The sequence below is a fragment of the Ciona robusta genome, chromosome 3, assembly GCF_009617815.1.
Source record: "Ciona robusta chromosome 3, ASM961781v2".
Taxonomy (NCBI): Eukaryota; Metazoa; Chordata; class Ascidiacea; order Phlebobranchia; family Cionidae; genus Ciona; species Ciona robusta.
In genome coordinates this window covers 3,080,038-3,100,438 of record NC_143237.1, presented here as the reverse complement: position 1 = coordinate 3,100,438, position 20,401 = coordinate 3,080,038, and the positions used below count along the sequence as shown (strand labels likewise).

At 36.1% G+C, this 20,401-nt stretch overlaps 3 protein-coding genes across 5 annotated transcripts; all 3 read right to left on the bottom strand.

Annotated features, from left to right (window-relative positions):
• Positions 1–41: 41 nt before the first annotated feature.
• LOC149737837 (pyruvate dehydrogenase protein X component, mitochondrial-like) lies at positions 42–7,305 on the bottom strand. Of its 3 annotated transcripts, XM_089875048.1 has the most exons (10): positions 7,162–7,305; positions 6,591–6,668; positions 5,838–5,938; positions 5,485–5,666; positions 4,744–4,842; positions 3,998–4,139; positions 3,432–3,588; positions 2,568–2,740; positions 664–773; positions 42–430 (listed from the first exon to the last, which is right to left on the bottom strand). In XM_089875048.1, exons 1-10 carry the CDS (start codon positions 7,241–7,243, stop codon positions 148–150), a joined length of 1,407 nt encoding a protein of 468 aa, XP_089731174.1. In that variant the 5' UTR covers positions 7,244–7,305; the 3' UTR covers positions 42–147. The 3 variants fall into 3 exon arrangements, with proteins under 3 accessions (XP_089731174.1, XP_089731176.1, XP_089731175.1); XM_089875050.1 differs by lacking the exons at positions 42–430; positions 664–773 and adding an exon at positions 1,718–1,962; XM_089875049.1 differs by lacking the exons at positions 42–430; positions 664–773 and adding an exon at positions 1,718–1,958.
• On the bottom strand, positions 7,300–9,474 carry LOC149737836 (protein N-lysine methyltransferase METTL21D-like). Its single transcript, XM_089875057.1, has one exon. It carries the CDS (start codon positions 9,227–9,229, stop codon positions 8,558–8,560), a length of 672 nt encoding a protein of 223 aa, XP_089731183.1. The 5' UTR covers positions 9,230–9,474; the 3' UTR covers positions 7,300–8,557.
• Positions 9,475–9,965: 491 nt separating this feature from the next.
• LOC149737835 (uncharacterized) lies at positions 9,966–18,775 on the bottom strand. The gene is made up of 11 exons (XM_089875037.1): positions 18,672–18,775; positions 18,290–18,367; positions 18,105–18,170; positions 17,120–17,242; positions 16,403–16,522; positions 16,090–16,200; positions 15,218–15,325; positions 14,450–14,500; positions 13,396–14,078; positions 12,775–13,073; positions 9,966–12,484 (listed from the first exon to the last, which is right to left on the bottom strand). The coding sequence occupies exons 1-11, from the start codon at positions 18,712–18,714 to the stop codon at positions 10,879–10,881; spliced, it is 3,288 nt and encodes a 1,095-aa protein (XP_089731163.1). The 5' UTR covers positions 18,715–18,775; the 3' UTR covers positions 9,966–10,878.
• Positions 18,776–20,401: the final 1,626 nt, after the last annotated feature.

Sequence of the window (20,401 nt, the reverse complement as noted above, 5' to 3'; positions counted from 1 at the left end):
AAACGTTTGAACTCAAAATCTTTCGAAAATAAAACAGACAGTTTCAACAATAAATAATACTTTATTCCTCGTGCAAAGCGAGCATTGGCCGGAGAGGAAACGCGAAAATAAACTTTTCTAAATACGGAACACAAACGTGCACGTAGTTCACAGCAATCCCATATACAGCGGGTTCTCCATGTTTTGTTTGAACGTCGAAAGAAACTTGGACGCCAACTCGTCGTCCACCACTCTAGCGTCGCTGCTCATCGTCACCGTCATCACGCTGACCGTCGCCGATTCCATGACGTCACTGATGACGTCATCGTCTAGGTCAACGGGGGACGAGGCGGGCCGGACTCTGGTCCCGCCCACTGCCATAATGCAGGACTGCGGCGGGTTGATAACTGCGGTGAACTCTTTTACCCCGAACATACCGAGATTTGAGATGCTGTGAAGTTGATGACGTCACAAAAATTTACGTCACAGAAGTTGATGACGTCATTATTAAAGCTAGCGTAGCAGCCATCGAAAATCGTAATGTGTGTCATATTTTAACAACAAAGTCATATGTTAACAAAAAAAGACATATTTTAACAAAAAAAGTCATTTTTGACAAAAAGGTCATACTTTAACAATATATGTGACTTACTTAATACCGATATTTATGACGTAGCAACTCACGTAAAGGATCCACCCTGGTATTCATGCGGTTGTAACTTTCCACTTCTTGCCTTGGAAGCTAACTCACGAATTTCTTCGCTGATCGCTGACAATCCTTTCCTGTCTGCCCCCTGTTGAAGTTGTAACTTAATTTTAACAATAGTAAGGTATTGTAAGGTGGGGAAAGATGGGACACCTTTTCATTCCATTTTCTCGTTCCATTTGGTAGTAAACAAAGAACATTAAAAAAAAAAATTAAAAACTGGATTCTCACGACTCCAATAGACCGTTTTTAATTGTTTAAAACACGATCAGGATATTTGGATATTCTGTGCTAAACGTGTCCCATTTTCCCACAGTATCATATTATAACTTATACACCGAAAAAAACTAGAAGGAAATGTTTCATTAATGTAAATTTTGGTGGTACCTATGGCTCGTTTATCTTCTAGGTGTAGCGACCACGATTTTTTTCTTTCAACTAAATGTAAATATGTTTTTAACTGTAAGCGTGTTTTAACAACTGTTGTTTTGTCGCCATATCCTGTCTTCTCGTTTTAAATATTTCTTAATCTTTGCTACCGTAATCGAAAAAAATAAATAAATTTTTATTATTGAAATATATCACATTCGTCCGGCGCCGTAGCAAAGCGGTTAGCGCGCCTGCCTATAACCCAGAGGTAATCGGTTCAAGACTCGTCGATGATACCATTGTGGGCGTATGTCTCTTTAGACAAGACACTTAACGGCAATTGCTGTCCAACCCAGTGGTTACTAATGGGGTTTCTCAATTATTAGGCTGTAGGCAGGTGTATAAACATCCGTGTAATAACGACTTTCGTTTTCCGGCCACGCGAAGATAAAGTTATATTTATTCATTCATAAATGCAGCTTAACTTGACGCCGCCATTTTTGTGAAAGTCAAGTGATATACAAATACTTCCGAATATTTCTTCCCAAAGGCAGGTGTATGAACACCAGTGTTATAACGACTGTCGTTTTCCGGTCACGCGAAGATAAAGTTATATTTATTTATTCACTCATTTCAACGCAGCTTAACCTGACACCGCCATTTTTGTGAAAGTCAAGTAGCATACAAATACTTCCGAGGGTTTCTTCCCAGAATTTGTTTTCTGAATATACAACCAAGCTTACGGTAACAATGAGATCACAGTGGCCTTTGTGACCTCATATTTAGGTTGTCAATTAACCGTCACGCATGAGGCGGCACCGCGCTGCTTGATATGATAATGGGCTATTGTTACGTCGACCTTGAAACGCAGCTTTCGATTCTGATGTGGGTTTGGTGGTGGGAGCTAGCTGGGCGTGAGTGGAGTGCTTTAGATAAGGCGAGACACAAGAAAGGTGCTTGTACTCGTTTAAAGTGGACGGGCATGGGAACTACAATAAATCCGCATACTAAGTGATGTATGGGAGATTGGTATGGTGTGTTAGACATGGATTACACAACCTTATCTCTTATTGAAAGAAGGTAAGACGTGTCGATTTATGACACGGTAATTAATTATTTATTGGGTAAACTTGAAGCATGTGTTGAGTAGCTGATGTTTAAAATGAAAATGTCTAATGTTTTACCGAAAATAAAGGGGCACTACTTAAAATCTACATATAGTAAAGTGGGGTAAGACGGGACACCTTTACCACATAATATCCAAATATCCTGATCGTGTTTTAAACAATTAACAACGGTCTATGGGAGTCTTGAGCGTGCGATTTAATAATTCTTTGAATGTTCTTTGTATACTACCAAATGGGACAAGAAAATAGAATGAAAAAGTGTCCCATCTTCCCCCACCCTACTATGTGTGAATTTTAACTTATTTTAGTAGTGCCGCTTTTTTTTGGTAAGACATTTTTCATTTATTTTTTAAATAAACTCAAATTCATACAAACATTGAACAAACCGTTATTATGGGAGTGATAAGACCACCGTCCGTAGCAACAGCAATTGATATATCGATGGTATCTGAATGTTTAGTTTCGTGGCCCCGCCACACCACATTTACCTCTGGCACGCGCCGCAAAGTTGAAGCCACACATTTTATGATGAAGTCGTTGAGTGATACTTTTACACCATCTATTAAAAATGAAATGATAGGAAATGTAATTTTTTCGAGATATTCGAATGATTTTACTGTTTTTATTAATTTATAAAATGCCTAAAAAATGTACATATATAAAAACTTTGCAAGATATTTGGTGGTGGTGTTATTGCACACTATCAAATAGGAATTAGAGAGCTAATCTCTTATTCTGTGTTTGAGTATTTTGTTGTGATATCTGATATGCAGTGTATTACATATGTCACATCTCACATGTGTTTAAACTGTGGAAATGAGCCCAATCTGGTGCCGTAGCACAGTTGGTTAGCGCGCTTGCCTCCAACCCAGAGGTTGGGAGATCAAGGCTTGTTGCCGCTACTATTGTGGCTTGTCGGTGTATGTGTCCTCGGGTAATACGGGTAATACGCTTAATGGCGATTGCTCCAACCCAGTGGTCACTAATGGGTTGTCCAAATTATCAGCCACACATAAAAAAACGAAAAATAAAAAAATCAATCAAAAAGTTACATTAACTGTAAAGCTGGCATGAGGTGTATCAAACAGAACATCCGTGTTAAGTCCTTTTTCGGGGGTAATGGGTCAATTATGGCCTAAATCCTAGGGCCCATGGCGTGCCACGCTGCGGGACCTCACCCACATAGAATAGAAGTCCTTTTTTGGCCACGCGAGGATAAAGTAAGTTACATTCATTCATTTGCATATTACCTTTTGCTAACTGCCTTCTTAGATCTAGTACTTTGTTAATTGAGCAATCTATTGTGGAGTAGGCATGTGGAATTGTTTGTTTTGATTCAGTTAAACGTTTAGCAATCACTTTTCGAACACTGCTTAAATCCAAATCTTCATAATCACCTTCATGAACCTGAAATAAAGATAAATAAACCTTTTTTGATGCAGTTGTGGTTGGTTTTGCAATTTTTAGACATATGTCTATATTAGATTATAGAGATTCAGTATCTTTAAAAACCAAGCGACAGTGCAGCCAGATGCATAGTGATACAGTGGGCACACCTAGAAACCATGGAATAACTGGTTCAAGCCTTTTCTGAGGGTATGTGTCACATTTTTTTAAAAACTGTCCCGTTTTAAAAGTATGTGTCCCATTAAGGGAGTATGTGTCCTTGCACAAGATACTTAGGGCAATTCACACTTGCTCCAGCCCAGTGGTCATTTATGGTATGTCCCAGTTATCAGCCATACATAAAAAATTCCAAAACATCAGTCACAAAGTTTATAATGCAATTAAGCAAGGTTTACTTTGTTTATATTACCTGAGTGGTGGGTTTCGTGGCAACAGAATCCTTTTTTACTTCTGTAGCTTTGGTAGGAGGAGTTGTTACTTGCTTAGTTGGCGTTGACACGAGTTGGTCAACTGGGTTCAGGCCTTTCTGTGCAATGTACTTGATAACATCCCTAGTCATAAATAGACAATGAGAACATCAAAATATTGCAACCTTTAAGTGCAGGTAATATTTTAACCAGCTCGTGCTAGTAAACTTTTAGGTTTTAATCTGCTTTTAGAAGTGCAAGAACAGAAACAAAAGTTTTTCAATGAACAGCTGCTAAAACATGCAAGGAATTTTATTAACACAACATATTGGTGTTTTAGTTGTTTTTGGCCAGTAAAAACCTCTTATAGATTAGCACTGGGCTAAGGGGGATTAATATTAAATCATCATGTCGCACCACGAGCATGATGTTTTCATAAACTTTTTGTACCGCAGCCCAATGTCAAACATTCCGTGGGTTATTTTTATTCCCCTAAAACATACACTACCAATATTATAACTTGATACTAAAATAAATAAAGCTTTACAAAAAAATTACCAACAAAGCAAAGGTACACATGTGCAAACTCGTAAGCAGGCACAAGGTGCATGAAACAGAAAACCTGTTTTATAACGATTGTCATTGCCGCACCACGCAAGGATAAAAAAGTTACATTCATTCATTCATTCATTCAAATACTGAACATACGTATGCATGTAATTTATACACATATAAAAACAATAGTTACCCTTTTAGTCTGATCCCCTTGGGTCCTGTCCCATGTATATTGGTTACCTCAATGTTGTATTGGTTCAACATCTGACGAACTGCTGGTGATATTTTATCGCTGTAATAATTGGGAGGTTGCTTTAAAAGTTTTATTTGAAACAATATTATAGTAGAGTGGGAGAAGATGGGACACCTTTAGCACAGAATATCCAATTATCCCGATGTTTTTAAAAATGGTCTATGGGAGTCGAGAGATATGGCTTTATAGTTATTTGAATTTTCTTTATTTACTACCAAATGTGAGGAGAAAATAGAAAGATAGGGTGTCCCATCTTCCCCATCTCTAATATATTATAATAAACATGGCCATTTTACAAAAGTGGTAAATACTGTATATATATATATATATACAATAGGGTATTATTAAAAAAACTTACTACAAGTTTTTATACAAACAAAGTTTATATTGCTGTAACTTGTAAGATATATAAGTACAATTTCTGTACTGTTATAAGCCTGCATATGGTTCAATTTGGCAGCAGAACATTTTTTCCAATGTTTAGAATTAGACAGCATGTCTTTAGGAAGAGCAGCAAAAAGATAAAGTTTAAGTAAAATTGTTAACTTGAGCAAATTTCTTTAAAAAATTAGTCCAACACCTGCAAATTAAATTTCTCACATCAAAAGTGCAGTTGCCCATTATTTCAGAAGCACTGACAGGAAGTTGAGCGCATAATGCGAAATTTAAAAGTTTTCATACTTTGGAGTATTGGTTGCATGAATTTGTGATGTTTCTGTCACAACTTCCTCCACACTGGAGGTTGGAGGATGGAATGAGATGGGAGGAGGATCAAACTTTGAAGCTTCCAATAAATCCTCTCCCTCTTCTGCAAGGATCGCGATCGGTGAGTTGATCTTCACTCCTCTCGTACCATCTGGAATCTAAGAAAGATTCAATCAATTTTTGATGTTTTGCAGTTTTTTTGTAAAATAATTATATTTATGTATATAATATATATAAATATTTCTTTTTTTTTGTAAAATATTTAGCTAGGTTATTTCAAGCCAACTTCAATAACATATATAGTCTATTTAATGTAGAAGAATGTTTACCAGGATCTTTGCGAGCGTTCCATCTTCATTTGCTTCCATGGTAACAACAGCTTTGTCGGTTTCCACTTCACACATAGCATCGCCAATCTCTACTGCATCACCTAAACAAGATGGAAGAAAATCAGTATTTTTTGAAAATATCAACATATTTTATAAATTTAAAAGGAAGCGACCACGCTTATTTTCTTCTAACTAAATGTAAATATGTTTTAACTGTAAGCGTGCTTTAACAACTGTTGTTTTGTCGCTATAACCTGTCGTTTCATTTAAATATTTTTAATTCTTCCTTACCGTAATTGAAGTGACAGATATAGTTATTACTATTATTGTAATACAACACAAAAGATAACATAATTTTTAATTTCTATTTACCTCTTGGAAATCGACAGCAAAGAACATGTTACTTAAAGAGCGAAAAGAACGAAATCAAAAGCAAAACAAGAGGTGTTAAACGCATAGATAAAAAGTGTGGGAAAGAGTGTCAGTTAAAAACACAACATACGGTAAACTCACAATGTGTTACTAAAATTTAAATAAAACAAGTTACTAGAATATGAAATTAGCAGAAAAAGGTGCATAAAGTAAGTGCATGTAAATAGCTCTAATAATTGAAATTTTTTAACTATTTTGGCAACTACAAATATTGTTCAAGCAAATCCGTTTTCGGAAGTAATAAAAAAAAAATATTTGCAATCCTGTAATCTAAACAGATAATAAAATGATTTATTGATAAATAAATACAGAGTTACTTACCTTCAGATATCAACCACTTTGTGATGGTACCTTCTTCCATTGTTGGAGACAAGGCAGGCATTTGTATTTGAATTGGTGCTGTTAAAATAAATGTATATTATATTTAGAGTTTGCATAAATTCATATCATAAGTTCCATAACAAACCTATATATGTATATATATATATATATATATGTGTGTGCTTTTTTTATTATGTTAAGCAAAATAACATTAACTAAAACAACCAAGAAATGTCACATATTGCCTTCATTACATATTTACCAAAGTTCACTAATATTTTAAAAGGCATGATACTCCTTCTTAACCTTTAAAGTAGTAGGTAATTCATTATTTTTTCATAAAAAAAACAACTTTACAAGTTTCTGCTAATTATAGGTGAACCAATCAATTTTTTTGTAAATTTCGGTTTCAAAATGCATTTTTTCCTTACTCTTTTAAAAAAAGTTAAAACAGTAAACAACAAAGATATTATTGCTAAATAAATAGTTTAGTCTGAGTGCATACCAATTTACAAAATGTATGATATATAATACATGAGAATGAGAAAAATAAAATGTTTCATAATCTTACAGCAGCATGATGACTTGGTGTAGATTGTTCGACTAAAATTAAACTTGTTGAAACAAATCCTGAGAATTCTAACGGCTGCCATTACTATTTTACAAATTCAAGTTAGGAACAAATTCATGTAAAAAACCTATTCCCACATTATCTATATTGCAAGAAAAGACTATGAGATGTTATGTAAGTTATGGCAGTAAGATTTTACTTTACTATAACACACTGTACATAGAGGTTTTAGGTATTGCAATATAAGCATTCTGGTATAGGTTATAGAGTCTGATGTAACGCATTTGTAAAAAAAACGACAAAAATTTGCAAATAAGAAATAGCAGTAATATTTTGTGGCAATCTAAACAGCAGAAACAACCAAAATTCGGAAAATTATTACACCATTAGCAGCTAGGGATGCACATTACAGAATAGTTAGGTATTCTAGGATATCCTAGAATACTTCATTTCGAATCTAGAATTTCGAATCTTTTTATATTTATGGAAAAAAATAATTTGACCCACATAAGTCAGTTTATTGACTCTTTCATAGTAGCCTTGTTGGATCATGAGCTGTAAAATGATCAAAAAAATTATTGGGTAGTTTTGCGTCATGAATTGGGTAGTTTTTGTGTCACAAAACGTATAGCAGGCTTTAAAAAGACGTTGCGAAACGTTTACTCTCGAAAGTTCCACAAACACATTTTTTTTTTCAAAATTATGAAGTTTTAAAAATTGTTAATATAGTTCATGAGATGACGTCATTAAACAGAATACCGAATCCCATAATTGGATTTGAATCTAATGGATTCGAAATTCTGTAATGTGCATCCCTATTAGCAGCATACGCAATAGAAAATGTAGGTAGTATACTATTGGATGTACATACATACACATATATGGTCACAAGATGTGACAAATATAACATAATAGGAACATTGCAATTTTAAATACCTAAATTTTGTAATGAAACATATTGCATTTTGAACAAACTAATTTTGAATATAACATAGGTACACGAAACAGGTAGTTAAGTAAGATGCAAAGATTGGCAACAACAGCAACAATTGGCCAGTCTGCAGAGTATGGCAGGTGCACGAGCGATTTCGTTTACAAACTTTTGGTTATGCACGCCATAATTTGTCCCAAGCACGCCAATTATTTGAACAATGAAAAAATATGTAGCCTGTTAAATTAGGTAGAATTGCCCAACGTGGCTTGAAAATGTTTGTTTTGAACGTCGATTTTTAATATTATCATGCTCGCACGGAAAAAATAACTGTCTTGCATATGTGAGATCTTTTCAGGAACTGCAATACTCTGCAGACTAAACAACCGGTAAAAAAATATGAACCAACTATAATTAACCTCGGCCTTTTGAACTTGTTTATCTCACTGAAAATATGCAGTCATTTTAGGATTTGGTAACAACAATAATATTAATATCATCACTTCTATAAACTTCATCCATTTCAAAAAACGGGACAAAAACCACATTCAGTTCATCTTGTAAAGCAGTCAAAAATTTATTAAGCAACTCAACCTTGTTTCCAGTATCACGCTTCTCATATGAGCACAGCACTGTAGCAGATGGATTTGAATTTAAAATAATAATAATAGTTTCAATTAAGTTGTCCAGGCCATCCTCATAGTACACACAATCTGATATTAAAACACAGTCAATTAAATGCTTTCTCAAAATATTTTTAATGTCTGCTGTGTTGCCCCATCGTAAAGTAGAACCTGATATCTCTGCTTTACTATGTGCTAGAATATTAGTATTTTCTTTAATGTTGTGATCAATTAAAGGTAAAATATCTGGCAAATCAGTCAAAATAACTTCCGAAGCACCGACGATGGCGGCGCTCAACCCAACGACACCAGTTCCTGCTCCAAGTTCGATTACACATTTGTTATGAACATATTTACGCCCACTTGGAGTAGCAAGATACTTCAACAGAACTAGAGCTGCGTCCCACACCACACAACCTACGTCTCCATGTTCAACTTGATGTATTGATAAAGTCAATTCAGTTTCGTTACTGGCAATATCAACTGTCCTAATAAACGTCTTTTGTAGGTCCATTAGAACAAGAGCTTCTTCTACGGTTTTAATTATTTACAACAAAATGCGCGTATAAAAATAGTAACTAAACTTGCAAAATAACTTTTAAAACTGCAATTTTTTTGGGTCCTACTAAAACACGCCCGGCGGGGCCCGGTGGGGCCCGGTGGAAAAAAATATACTAAAACACGCCCGGTGCGGGGCCCGGTGGGGCCCGGTGGGACCCGGTGAGGACCCGGTGTTACGAGTAATACTAAAACACGCCCGGTGGGGGGCCCGGTAAGTATTTCTTGAAAGGGGAGCATTCCCTATGCAAGAGCCACCAAAATGCGTGTGTAAAACAGAACTTGTGAAAAAATTGGAAGATATTGTCTGTCTTCAAAGCATAAAGATGGCAATTTTCGGTGGTAGAAGTTACATTCTTGCTCCGCACGTCATCGCTGAAACAAAATGTGCATAGGAAATAAAACATGATGATGAAAATGGACACGTAATTCGCAAGTTCTTCAATTATCGCTCTGCTAAAACGGAAACAAACGTGGGATCGCGCTACTGAGGGCTTGTCCGAATACGTAAAAGCCTAACACGCTAACTAAAAGACACATCATGTCTAATATTTACATTTTTCGTTTTAAAAGTTACATTGTTCGTCTTTTAGATACATTGTTCGTCTTTAAGTTTTTAATAATAAAACTTCGATCAAGTATAAGTGTATAGTACTGTGGCCTAAGGTAGGACACTTATATCATATATAGTAGGGTGGGGTAAGATGGGACACCTTTTCATTCTGTTTCTCGTCCCATTTGGTAGTAAGCAAAGAACATTCAAAGAATTATAAAACTATATTCTTACGACTCCCATAGAACGTTGTTAATTGTTTAAAACACGAACAGAAAATTTGGATCTTATGTGCTAAAGGTGTCCCGTCTCCCCCCGTCCTACTACAATATTTAAATATCCTGATCGTGTTTTAAACAATTAACAACAGTCTATGGGAGTCGTGAGGACATAGTTTTATAATTCTTTGAATGTTCTTTGCTTACTACCAAATGGGACGAGAAATAGAATAAAAAGGTGTCTCATCTTACCACACCCCCTATTAACCAAATTTAACGAATAAACTTTTGCTAAAAATACAGTTCATTATGTAAGTGTACAACGAAACAAACTTCGTACATCCATAATCAAAGTTAATTTTCAAAAAACTCAACACGGGGTCTCATTAGGCTAAAAATCTGAATACACGCATCACATTTTGGTGGATCTTGAATAGGGAAAGCTCCCTTTTTAAGAAATACTCACCGGGCCCCCCACCGGGCGTGTTTTAGTATTACTCGTAACACCGGGTCCTTACCGGGTCCTACCGGGCCCCACCGGGCCCCGCACCGGGCGTGTTTTAGTATATTTTTTTCCACCGGGCCCCACCGGGCCCCGCCGGGCGTGTTTTAGTAGGACCGATTTTTTTGACACTTGACATACAGAAAAAGGGGAATCACCAACCTGGACTCAGCGCTAAGCGGAGCTGTGTCAGTTTTTTGTTGAAGTACAAAAAGCATGATTCGAAATTACTGTATTTTATATACAAATCAACAGTATAGTAAATACACTTTGTACAAAATAAAACCGAAGGAAATTTTGTTTTAAAAAACATTTAGCCTACACGGAATAATCTACTTTCCGGTTCCAGTAGAACTGGTTCTTGGCCCAGTGTCAGTTCGAATTTGATTTATAGCTTGGCATAAAGACTGTCGGGTCAAGAAAGTGTAGATCAAGGGGTTCATGGATGAATTAATAGGAAGCAAAATAACAGCCGTCCATGGGTAAACGTCGTTGTAGAAATTAAGTCCACCGCTGCCGATTGACACAAAACCAAGTATGCAAACGGGTATCCAGCAACAAAAGTCTGTAGCAACGATCAAAAAGACCCGCCTACCGAGGTTGTGCTTTGGTCGTGGGTTGCTGGATCTCCTGTTTTCTGAACGAGTTTGACTGCGTTGCGTGGCAATGATAATGACGAGGTACGAAGTCACCATTGCGAAGAAGGCAACGAGATTAAAAATAATGACAAAAAGTGAGAAAATCCAATCGCTGTCTCGTTTGGAAGTGTAAAAAGCAGGGAGGCACAGACTTGTTTGTGAGAAGAAATTGGGAAAGCGGAATACAGGGATAACAGAGATAATAAGTGCAACAGTCCAAGCCAACAGCATGGCGATACGAAAAATGCGCAGGTTCGCTCGAAGGTAATATATCGGACTTACAATGGACACCATTCGAGTAAAAGTGATCACCAAAAGAGTAAAAACTGACGCCTCTGCCGAGAATAGAGACAGAAAACCACAAAACCGACAAAACCCACTGCGGCGCCAAATGTGCGAAAACGCGAAGAACTCGACTTGGTGCACAGAATCCACCACCGCGATCATGAGTAGATAAATTCCCATGAGTAAGTCGGCTACTGAGAGCACACCAACAAAACTGGTGTTCACTTTACCTCCTCTGCTCTCCTGTTTCGGATACTCACGAGCTCTTAAAACTGCCACCATCGCGTTACCAATGATAGCAATAAATGCCTGTATCCATATCAATGCTCTGATGTAATCTTTAGCAATAAGTCGATCGCATGATGAGATCGGGTCTTCTGGACTACACTGTAGCAACGATGGAGAAGTTTTCCTTGCGAGACAGCAAATTCTAAAGTTGTTCCCGTACACTCGTTTCAACTTTTTCTGCTCAGAAAGAAGGTTATTATCATAGACAACCTGTGTGTTTCCAGATATATCTAGTGTTTCCAATTGTTTTAAATTATTAAAAGAACCGCTCTCTATTTCCATAAGGTCGTTCGCTTGCAGCTTTAACATTGTAAGGTTCGACAGCTGCATAAAATCTTGCTTAAAAATGATCAAAATCTTATTGTTCGTCAGGTCCAAGCTGACAAGAACAGAACATTTCTTTATAAAGTTTGGTACAGCAGTCAAACCTGACCGTGTATATGATACGTTCTTAAGAAGGCAGTCATGTCTTTCAAAGTATTGGTCAAAAATCGTCACGTTATTTTGGCGTGAGAGAGTAAGATCTGTGAGAGAGGACATATGTTTCAAAATGGCGTTTAGCGCCTTTTCTTGGAGTGTGACGTTCTTTAACGATAGAAGTTTGAGGTCCGAGTGCAAACACAATAAATCCTTATTGCGTAACTGCAATAATGTGTCTTGGCAGGTAAAGCTGTCGTCGGTACAACTGCAGTTGATATTACAGTTACCAACAGTGCTTGAGATACAACTGTAAGAGAAAAGTAAGACATTAGAATTTAAACACAAATACTTATGGTATGTAGTAGGGTAAGATGTGACATGTTTTTCATTTTCCCCGTTCCACTTTGTAGTAAACAAAGAATATTTACATAATTGTTTAACAGTGCAGTGCGATTCCTAAGAAAACGTTGGTAATTGTTCAAAACACGATAAGAAATTAGGGGATTTTAGTGCTTATGGTATCCCATCTTACCCCACAGTACTATAACGATGTAGAACGTGATCAAAACCTTAATGAGTTACGGGTTTTTAACTTACTTATCTGTAAAGGCCTGCATGGAACCGCACAAAGCAACGTTGCATCTGTCTGTTATGTTGTGTCGACAAGCCCCAATCAAATCGACAACACGCTCACTCTGAGAGATAGAGGTATTCTCGCAGTTATCCAGCGTATCGGTGATTTCGAATAAAGAAGGGACTTTTCCTTTTGTAAACTGACCGGCGTTGCTTTGGATTTTTTGGCAAGCCCAGTTTGGATCAGGTACAATGTTAGAACAGTTTAGTTGATCTGGCAACCACATACGAAATGATTGCCGTAAACCAATCAGTAGCGGAATCTGTAAATATACAAGTTACACATAATTCTAAGTACAGAACTTATGAATTGTTATATAGTAAGGTGGGACAAGACGGGACACCTTTGGCACAGCACACATAATATCCAAATATTTTAAACAATTAACAATGGTATTATATGGGAGTCGTCAGGATACCGGTTTATAATTCTTTAAATGTTCTTTGTTCATTATATCAAAAGGGACGAGAGATTAGAACGAAACGGTGTTCCATCTTCCCCCACCCTAGTACATGCAATATGGTAACCTTAATTTTCAATGTACATTTTGCACATTTTTTTGTACATTTTGCACATAACTGTACCTTCAAAATGTTGTTTCCGTTTAAAAACAAGCTGCTCAAGTCGTGGAGTTCGTTGAGAAAACCGTTCTCCAGTGACGTAATACAGTTGTTGCTAAGGTCGAGGTGTTGAAGGGCAATTAAACCTTGGAATGAATCTGGATGAACGACTGATATCATGTTGTTGCTCAGCCACAGAATTCGTAGAGTGCTTTGTACAGAGAAGAAGGCTCGTGCCCCCAACCTACGAATTCTGTTACCGCTGATGGAGAGAAGTCGTATAAATGGAGCGCCGTCTAGCGGTGGAACTTTAGTAAGTTTATTGAAATCTAAGTTTAAAACGAGTAGATATTGAAGTTTGAACACAATGGAATCATCATCGAGATTTGCACTGTTCATGTAGAGAATACGAAGTTGAGAGTTGTCGAAGGTTCCAGATTGAATTTCAGAGTGCGTTATATTTACTAATTTAAGCAGGAACAAATTCGGAACCCCAGCTAATTTCTGATTGGTCAATTTACCCACAAACGAGTGACGTAGAACCAGAATCCGACTGTTATTGGGCACGCAAGTGTTTTCGTTTAATGAAAGTTCGTATTTTGCGAATTCAAATGGATCTTGTTGGCAATAAGTTGACGTGCATGTTAAACAAGTTTCGTTACAAAACTGCCCTGTCCACCCAAAGTTGCAAACTTTTGTAGATTTTTCTGAGGAAAAGAAAAAATTTAAAATGCGTGTACAATAGTAATAAATTTATTTGTTAGGTGTGGTTAATTTTTCGTAAAATATTTTGCTTTTCAAACGCATAGTCTCGGTAAAAATCGTTTTATGCTAGTCGTTTTATATAGTAGAGTAGGGGAAGATGGGACACCTTTTCATTCTATTTTCTCTTTCAATTTAGTAGTAAACAACAAAAAATTAAAGAAATATAAAACCGTAATATTACGACTCCCATAGAAATATTTTAAAATAAACGCCATTGACCTGCAAACGTAGGGCGTGTTCTTTCTCTATGTATATGGTTTACAAGTTTAATATTTTTTACTCCTATTATAATTTAAGTTTTGTAAACATTTACCTTTATTTGTTGACATTTCGATCTCATTTGTATGATTGAAACACATATCACCTATATACGAATAAATAAACGAATGAATTAATAAATGAATGAATAAATGAATGAATGTAACTTGTTTTATCCTCGTGTGGCTGGAAAAGACAGTCGTTGTAACACGGGTGTTCTGTTTTACACACCTCGTGTCAGCTTACAAAATATCACATATGTAACTTTATAGGTAATTGTTTTTTGGGGATTTTTTTATTATTATTGTATAGTAGGGTGGGGACACCTTTAATACATAATATCCAAATAGCCTGATCGTGTTTTAAAGAATTAAGAACGGTCTGTGGAAGTCGTGAGGATACGGTTTTATAATTCATTGAATGTTCTTTGTTTACTACCAAATGGAAAGAGAACATTCATTCTATTTTCTCGTCCCATCTGCTAGTAAAGTACATTTAAGGAATTATCCTCACGACTCTCATTGACCTTTGTTAATTGTTTAAAACACGATAAGGACATTCGGATATTATTTGCTTAAGGTGTCCCATCTTCCCCCACCCTAGTATATAGCTGATAATTTAGACAACCCATAAGTGACCACTGAGTTGGAGCAATTGCTGTCAAGTGTTTTGCCCAAGAACACATACGCCCACAATGGTAGCAGCGACGAGCCTCGATCACGTCTGGGTTAGAGGTATGAGCCAGATATAAAATGGTTAATGTTATGATGTTTAAACGTTTTATAAAAGAATATTTGAATGAAATTATATTATAGCAGCTTACATGCTATTTCGTCCGACCCGTCTTCGCAATCTGGGAAACCGTTGCAGAGAAACTGCCGACTGACGCAGTCGAAATTGCTGGCACATTGAAACTGGTCGGCCTCGCAGTCTAAACAACATACGAGCAGCTGCTTTAAGCCGGAAGACCAACCTTACCCCAACCCCGGGAAAATAAACAAACCGGTAGCCTCAATACGTTCGGGTTTGATTCCCGTTAATCCGTACGAATTGATTTGTAAAGGGCCAAATGGTCGCAATGATATGTGGACGGGAAGCCAAGGCATGTCCTGGGACGTAATAGGAGAAATTCCATTTGGGAATTAAACGTTTAATGTTCATAGCATGACGATACACGTTTGTATTTTAGCGTGGGCCGACTTTTATATTGGGAATAATACTTCTGCACTCCCAGTTTTCATTTTGTTTATGTGGACATAAAAAATATTTTTTTTTATATAAACAAGTAAGTTGGGGTGAGATGGTTTATCTTTTATTCCATTTATCGACTCATTTGGTAGTAAACAAAGAATATATACGAAAATATATACAGAATCTTTACGACTCTAAAACAGCTAAATGTAAAAAAAAAAACGGCTAGGAAATATGGGATATTATGTTTTAACAGGGTCCATCTGAACCCACTGTACTTATATTATATAGTAGCGTGGGGGAAGACGGGACACCTTAAGCAAATAATATCCGATTATCCTGATCGTGTTTTAAACAATTAACAATGAGAGTCGTGAAGATATAGTTCTTAAATGTACTTTGTTTACTAACAGATGGGACGAGAAAATAGAATGAATGTCCCATCTTTCCCCACCCTACTATACAAATGCGGGACTAGATCCTCTTTTGGTAAAACAGTCTTACCAAAACAACCGATCTCGTCCGACTTATCATTGCAATCTGCCAGCCCATCGCACTTCGCACCTCGACGAATGCACTGCTTGTTATCATCACATTTTACACCAGACAGGCACTCTGTGTATTGAAAATATGTTACTGGCAAAAAGTAATGGAATAAACAAACGGATTTTCCATTCTGTGTGGAAGAGGTGGTTGAGGGCTTGGTATTTAGTCCAGATTTGGCCCATTGCCCAATACCCTGGTATCATTAATGCATCTGATCTGTTTATATAACCGCACATATGTGTCAAAATATACGGTTTACATCATTACTCACGGTACGATTCGCAATTTTGTTCGTCTTCTTCTCCTTTGCATTTTGGCTGACCGTCACATCTTTCTACAGCGAGAATACAAATTCCATCTTTCGGACATTTCCACTGAGACCGCGAACATTCTACGCATTAATATACAAAATGCTGGTAGATGTATATGACAATTGTACCATGCATAATGGTAAATCACACAAATACATGAAGGTCTGCTTATACCGTCATAAATTTTAGTGTTTTTAAAAGTAAATTGAAGTACGATGGGACACCTTTTTATTCTTTTTTTTTCGTCCAATTTTGTAGTGAACAAAGAATATTAAAAATATAAAAACGTTTCCCCACGACTCCCCTAGACCGTTGTGTTACTTGCTTAAAACACAATGAGAATATTTAGACAATATGTGCTAAAAGTGTCCCATCTCACCCCAAAGTTTCGTCCGTTTATTGTTTCTGTATTAATCTATATAGACCTGTACGTGACACCACACTTAGCGGTCACGGTTACATTTCTGCTTAGTGAATTTAAAATGCATTGTTTTTTCGCCGTACGACGAATGTGATGCATTCAAAAACTGTTAACCGAAACTGTAGATTTTTTAATTTTATTTATGAAAATCGAGCATAAAAACTCTGTTTTTAAACTTAAAAAACGAAATTGTGAAATCTTTGTTTATCTTTATCGAATTTTACTATTTTCAAAAAACAAGCGTTTTGTTACTTACCCCAGTCTAAACAATTCGTTTCATCCTCCCTGCTTGGGGCGCAATCATCATAACCGTCACATCTGTAAAAAGTGAAAATGCAAATTCCTTCGATTTCACAGAGCCACTCGTGCGACTCACAAACTGAAAATTAAACAATAATAACAATAATATTCACTTTATTTGTCTCTTCGATTACGGTAGCGAATATAGTAGGGTGGGAGGAAGATAGAACATCTTTTCATTCTATTTTCTCGTCCTGTTTAGTAGTAAACAAAGAAAATTCAAAGAATTATGAAACCGTATCTTCACGATTCCCATAGACCATTGTTAATTGTTTAAAACACAATCAGGATATTTAGATATTCTGTGCTAAATGTGTCCCATCTTCCCCCATCCTACTATATTTAGAAAATTTTTAAACGAAAAGACAGGATATAGCGACAAAACAACAGTAGTTAAAACACGCTTGCAGTTAAAAAGAATTTTACATTTAATTAAAAAGCGTGTTCGCTACACCTAGGAAAAGTTTAATTGTTTGGGGTAGGGTGGTCAAGGTTTTCATTTTTTTTATTCCCTCATTTGGTAGTAAAAACATATTTAATTGTATAGCAGTGTCCTTGCGACTCCAAAAAAGCGTTGCTAAAAATTCACGAACAGGATATGTTGGATATTACTGCAAACGGTATATCTATTTTATTATATACGAATATATCATAATAGCACATACGTTAAAATGTGTTAACATACAGTAGGATGGGGGAAGATGGGACACGTTTTAACTCTATTTTCTCGTCCCATTTAGTAGTAAACAAACAACATACAAAGAAATATGAAACTATTTCCTCATGACTCTCATAGACCGCTGTTAATTGTTTAAAACACGATCAGGATATTTGGATATTATGTGCTAAAGGTGTCCCAACTTACCCCACCCTACTACATCATAAAAAAATTAATTTCCTTGTACATTTCATATTGGGTCATAGAAAACTTTATAACTCACCAATTTCCGCTTTGGTTGTCATTTGCACCCCGGATGTTATGGCACTTGTAGAATTTGTACGTGAAACTAGATAAAAAAAATTTTACATGTAGTTTAAAAAAAAATTTTTTTTTTGGTTAACTTGTTTATGAAATTAAAATATTTAATGTAATGTTTGGTTTAAAAAATGTTTTTTTTTTACTTACCTTCTGTGATTGTTTGTGAAGTGAACGTAACATTATCAGGCTGATGCGTTGGGAGTGTCGTCTGGCCAAGTGACGAACCTATAAAATGGAGGTTTACAAACTTATAATAGGGTGGGGCAAGACGGGACATTTTCTCATTCAATTTTTTCTTTCCAATTGAGTGTAAACTAGAAATATTCAATAAATTATATAACCGTAGGCTTTTGACCCTTAAGAAGCTTTGTAAATATTTAAAACTCAATCAGGATATTTGCATATTGCTGTGTAAAGTATTATACTACTACTATAAATCTTTTAAAAGAATTACAGAAATATTAAAAAAAGGCCAATTAAAAAAATAAGATGAAATCCTTATTATGTAATTATATGTATTTCAACAAACCTAAAACACAGAGAACGATCATAAAATATCGGTTTGCTTCCATGCTAACTTTTGCTCTGATTCCTAACAACTTTAGAACTGACAAGACAGTAATATATATATATATATATGTATATATCAGTACTTAAATTAATCGTTAAAATCCTGAATTAAATCCTTTTTTTATAAAATGCTGGTTACTAGCTGTTAAATCGATGAACGAATGTTAAAAAGGCAGTTCCTTCAAAAAATGCTTTTAAATCTGAAGTATAATAAAAACATCGCATCCAATTCTACGTATGTGGCATTTCAAAAGACATTTTAAAGACTGTTTTTTTTCAGTTTCTAATCAGTCTCCCACAGCGCCAGCTATACAGCGCATTGTTAATTTTGAATTAATTATAACCGCATAATGTTTTCGATCGTCACAACAAGCCTGTCACTCCAAGAGTGAAAACACAAACATGCTCGCTTGGTTGCGAACTTGACTTGTGTAGGGTTCACCATTGAGGCGCGGTCCACCCACGACGCCAGATCATGGCTGGCTAATTTTTTTATTTGCGGAAATCTGGCGACGAACGAAATCTATCCCGCAAAACAGAGAACCATCTTCATTGAGATAATTCTATTTTCAATGATTTCAATTCCTACGGAGCGTAACGACTTTTGTTTCTCGGCTTGAATGACGTTCGTTGTTCGCAGCGACGTTCATTTAGACCACGAACCCGGCGGAAGGTTACTCCCGAATACGTGACGATCATTACGCCAAAGGTTTGTTTTTATTGCCGTTTGTGGACATTATGTAGCGGCTGCAAAGGTCGCATATACCCAAATACATACAATATCAATGCGCAATTTAAAAAAAATATATAGTAGGGTGGAGAAGACGGAACACCTTTATAGAACATAATATCCAAATCTTCTGAACGTGTTTTACTAATAGCAACAGACTATAGGAGTAGTGGGGATACGGTTTTATAATTCTTTAAATGTTCTTCGTTGTTTGTTTATTACCAAATGCGACGAGAAAATAGGCTGAAAAGGTGCCCCATATCCCCCCACCCTACTATAGATTATTAATAACTTTTATTCATCTTTTAGATTACGGTAGCGAAGATTTAGAAACATTTTTAACAAATAGACAGGATATAGCGACAAAATACAGTTGTTAAAACACGCTTACAGTAAAAACTTATTTACATTTATTTGAAAGAAAATAAGCGTGGTCGCTACATTTATATAACACAGCACCAAAGAATAAGTAGTGGACTTATAGAGAAGCCCGCATTTTATAACAAATTTAAATTTAAATATTTTTTATATATAGTAGGATGGGAGAAGATGGAACACTTTTACGATCTATTTCTCGTCTCTTTTGCCCCCCTATTCCCATTTGGTAATAAACAAGAACATTCAAAGAATTATAAAACTGTATCCTTGCGACTTCCATAGACCGTTGTTAATTGTATAAAACACGATTAGGATATTTGGATATGATGTACTAAAGGTGTCCTATGTTCCCCCACCCTACTCCACCATAACAAATCTAAAGTGTCATGGTACATGGTGTCACGGCTACGACGCCGAATTTTTATATCGCAAAATCACTGTTTAAATCGTCAATCGCAAGGTGGCGTACTGAGCAAATTTCATTTAAGAAAAATGTTACTTATATAATCTAAAAAAACATACGTTTGTTGGATAGATTCATTTCTTTATTTTAAGTACGCTTGTCAAGCGTCGTATGCCTG

What these genes read in the sequence shown, in the direction of transcription:
- LOC149737836 (XM_089875057.1), bottom strand. Translation starts at nt 9,229, where the DNA reads ATGGACCTACAAAAGACGTTTATTAGGACAGTTGATATTGCCAGTAAC.
- LOC149737835 (XM_089875037.1), bottom strand. Translation starts at nt 18,714, where the DNA reads ATGGAAGCAAACCGATATTTTATGATCGTTCTCTGTGTTTTAG. An exon ending in ACAAAATTGCGAATCGTACC is followed by an intron (nt 16,201 to 16,402) that starts GTGAGTAATGAT and finishes TTCAATACACAG; the next exon opens with AGTGCCTGTCTGGTGTAAAA. An exon ending in CGGGTCGGACGAAATAGCAT is followed by an intron (nt 14,501 to 15,217) that starts GTAAGCTGCTAT and finishes ATTCGTATATAG; the next exon opens with GTGATATGTGTTTCAATCAT.
- LOC149737837 (XM_089875048.1), bottom strand. Translation starts at nt 7,243, where the DNA reads ATGGCAGCCGTTAGAATTCTCAGGATTTGTTTCAACAAGTTTAATTTT. An exon ending in CACCAAGTCATCATGCTGCT is followed by an intron (nt 6,669 to 7,161) that starts GTAAGATTATGA and finishes TTATTTTAACAG; the next exon opens with CACCAATTCAAATACAAATG. An exon ending in AAGGGGATCAGACTAAAAGG is followed by an intron (nt 4,140 to 4,743) that starts GTAACTATTGTT and finishes ATTTATGACTAG; the next exon opens with GGATGTTATCAAGTACATTG.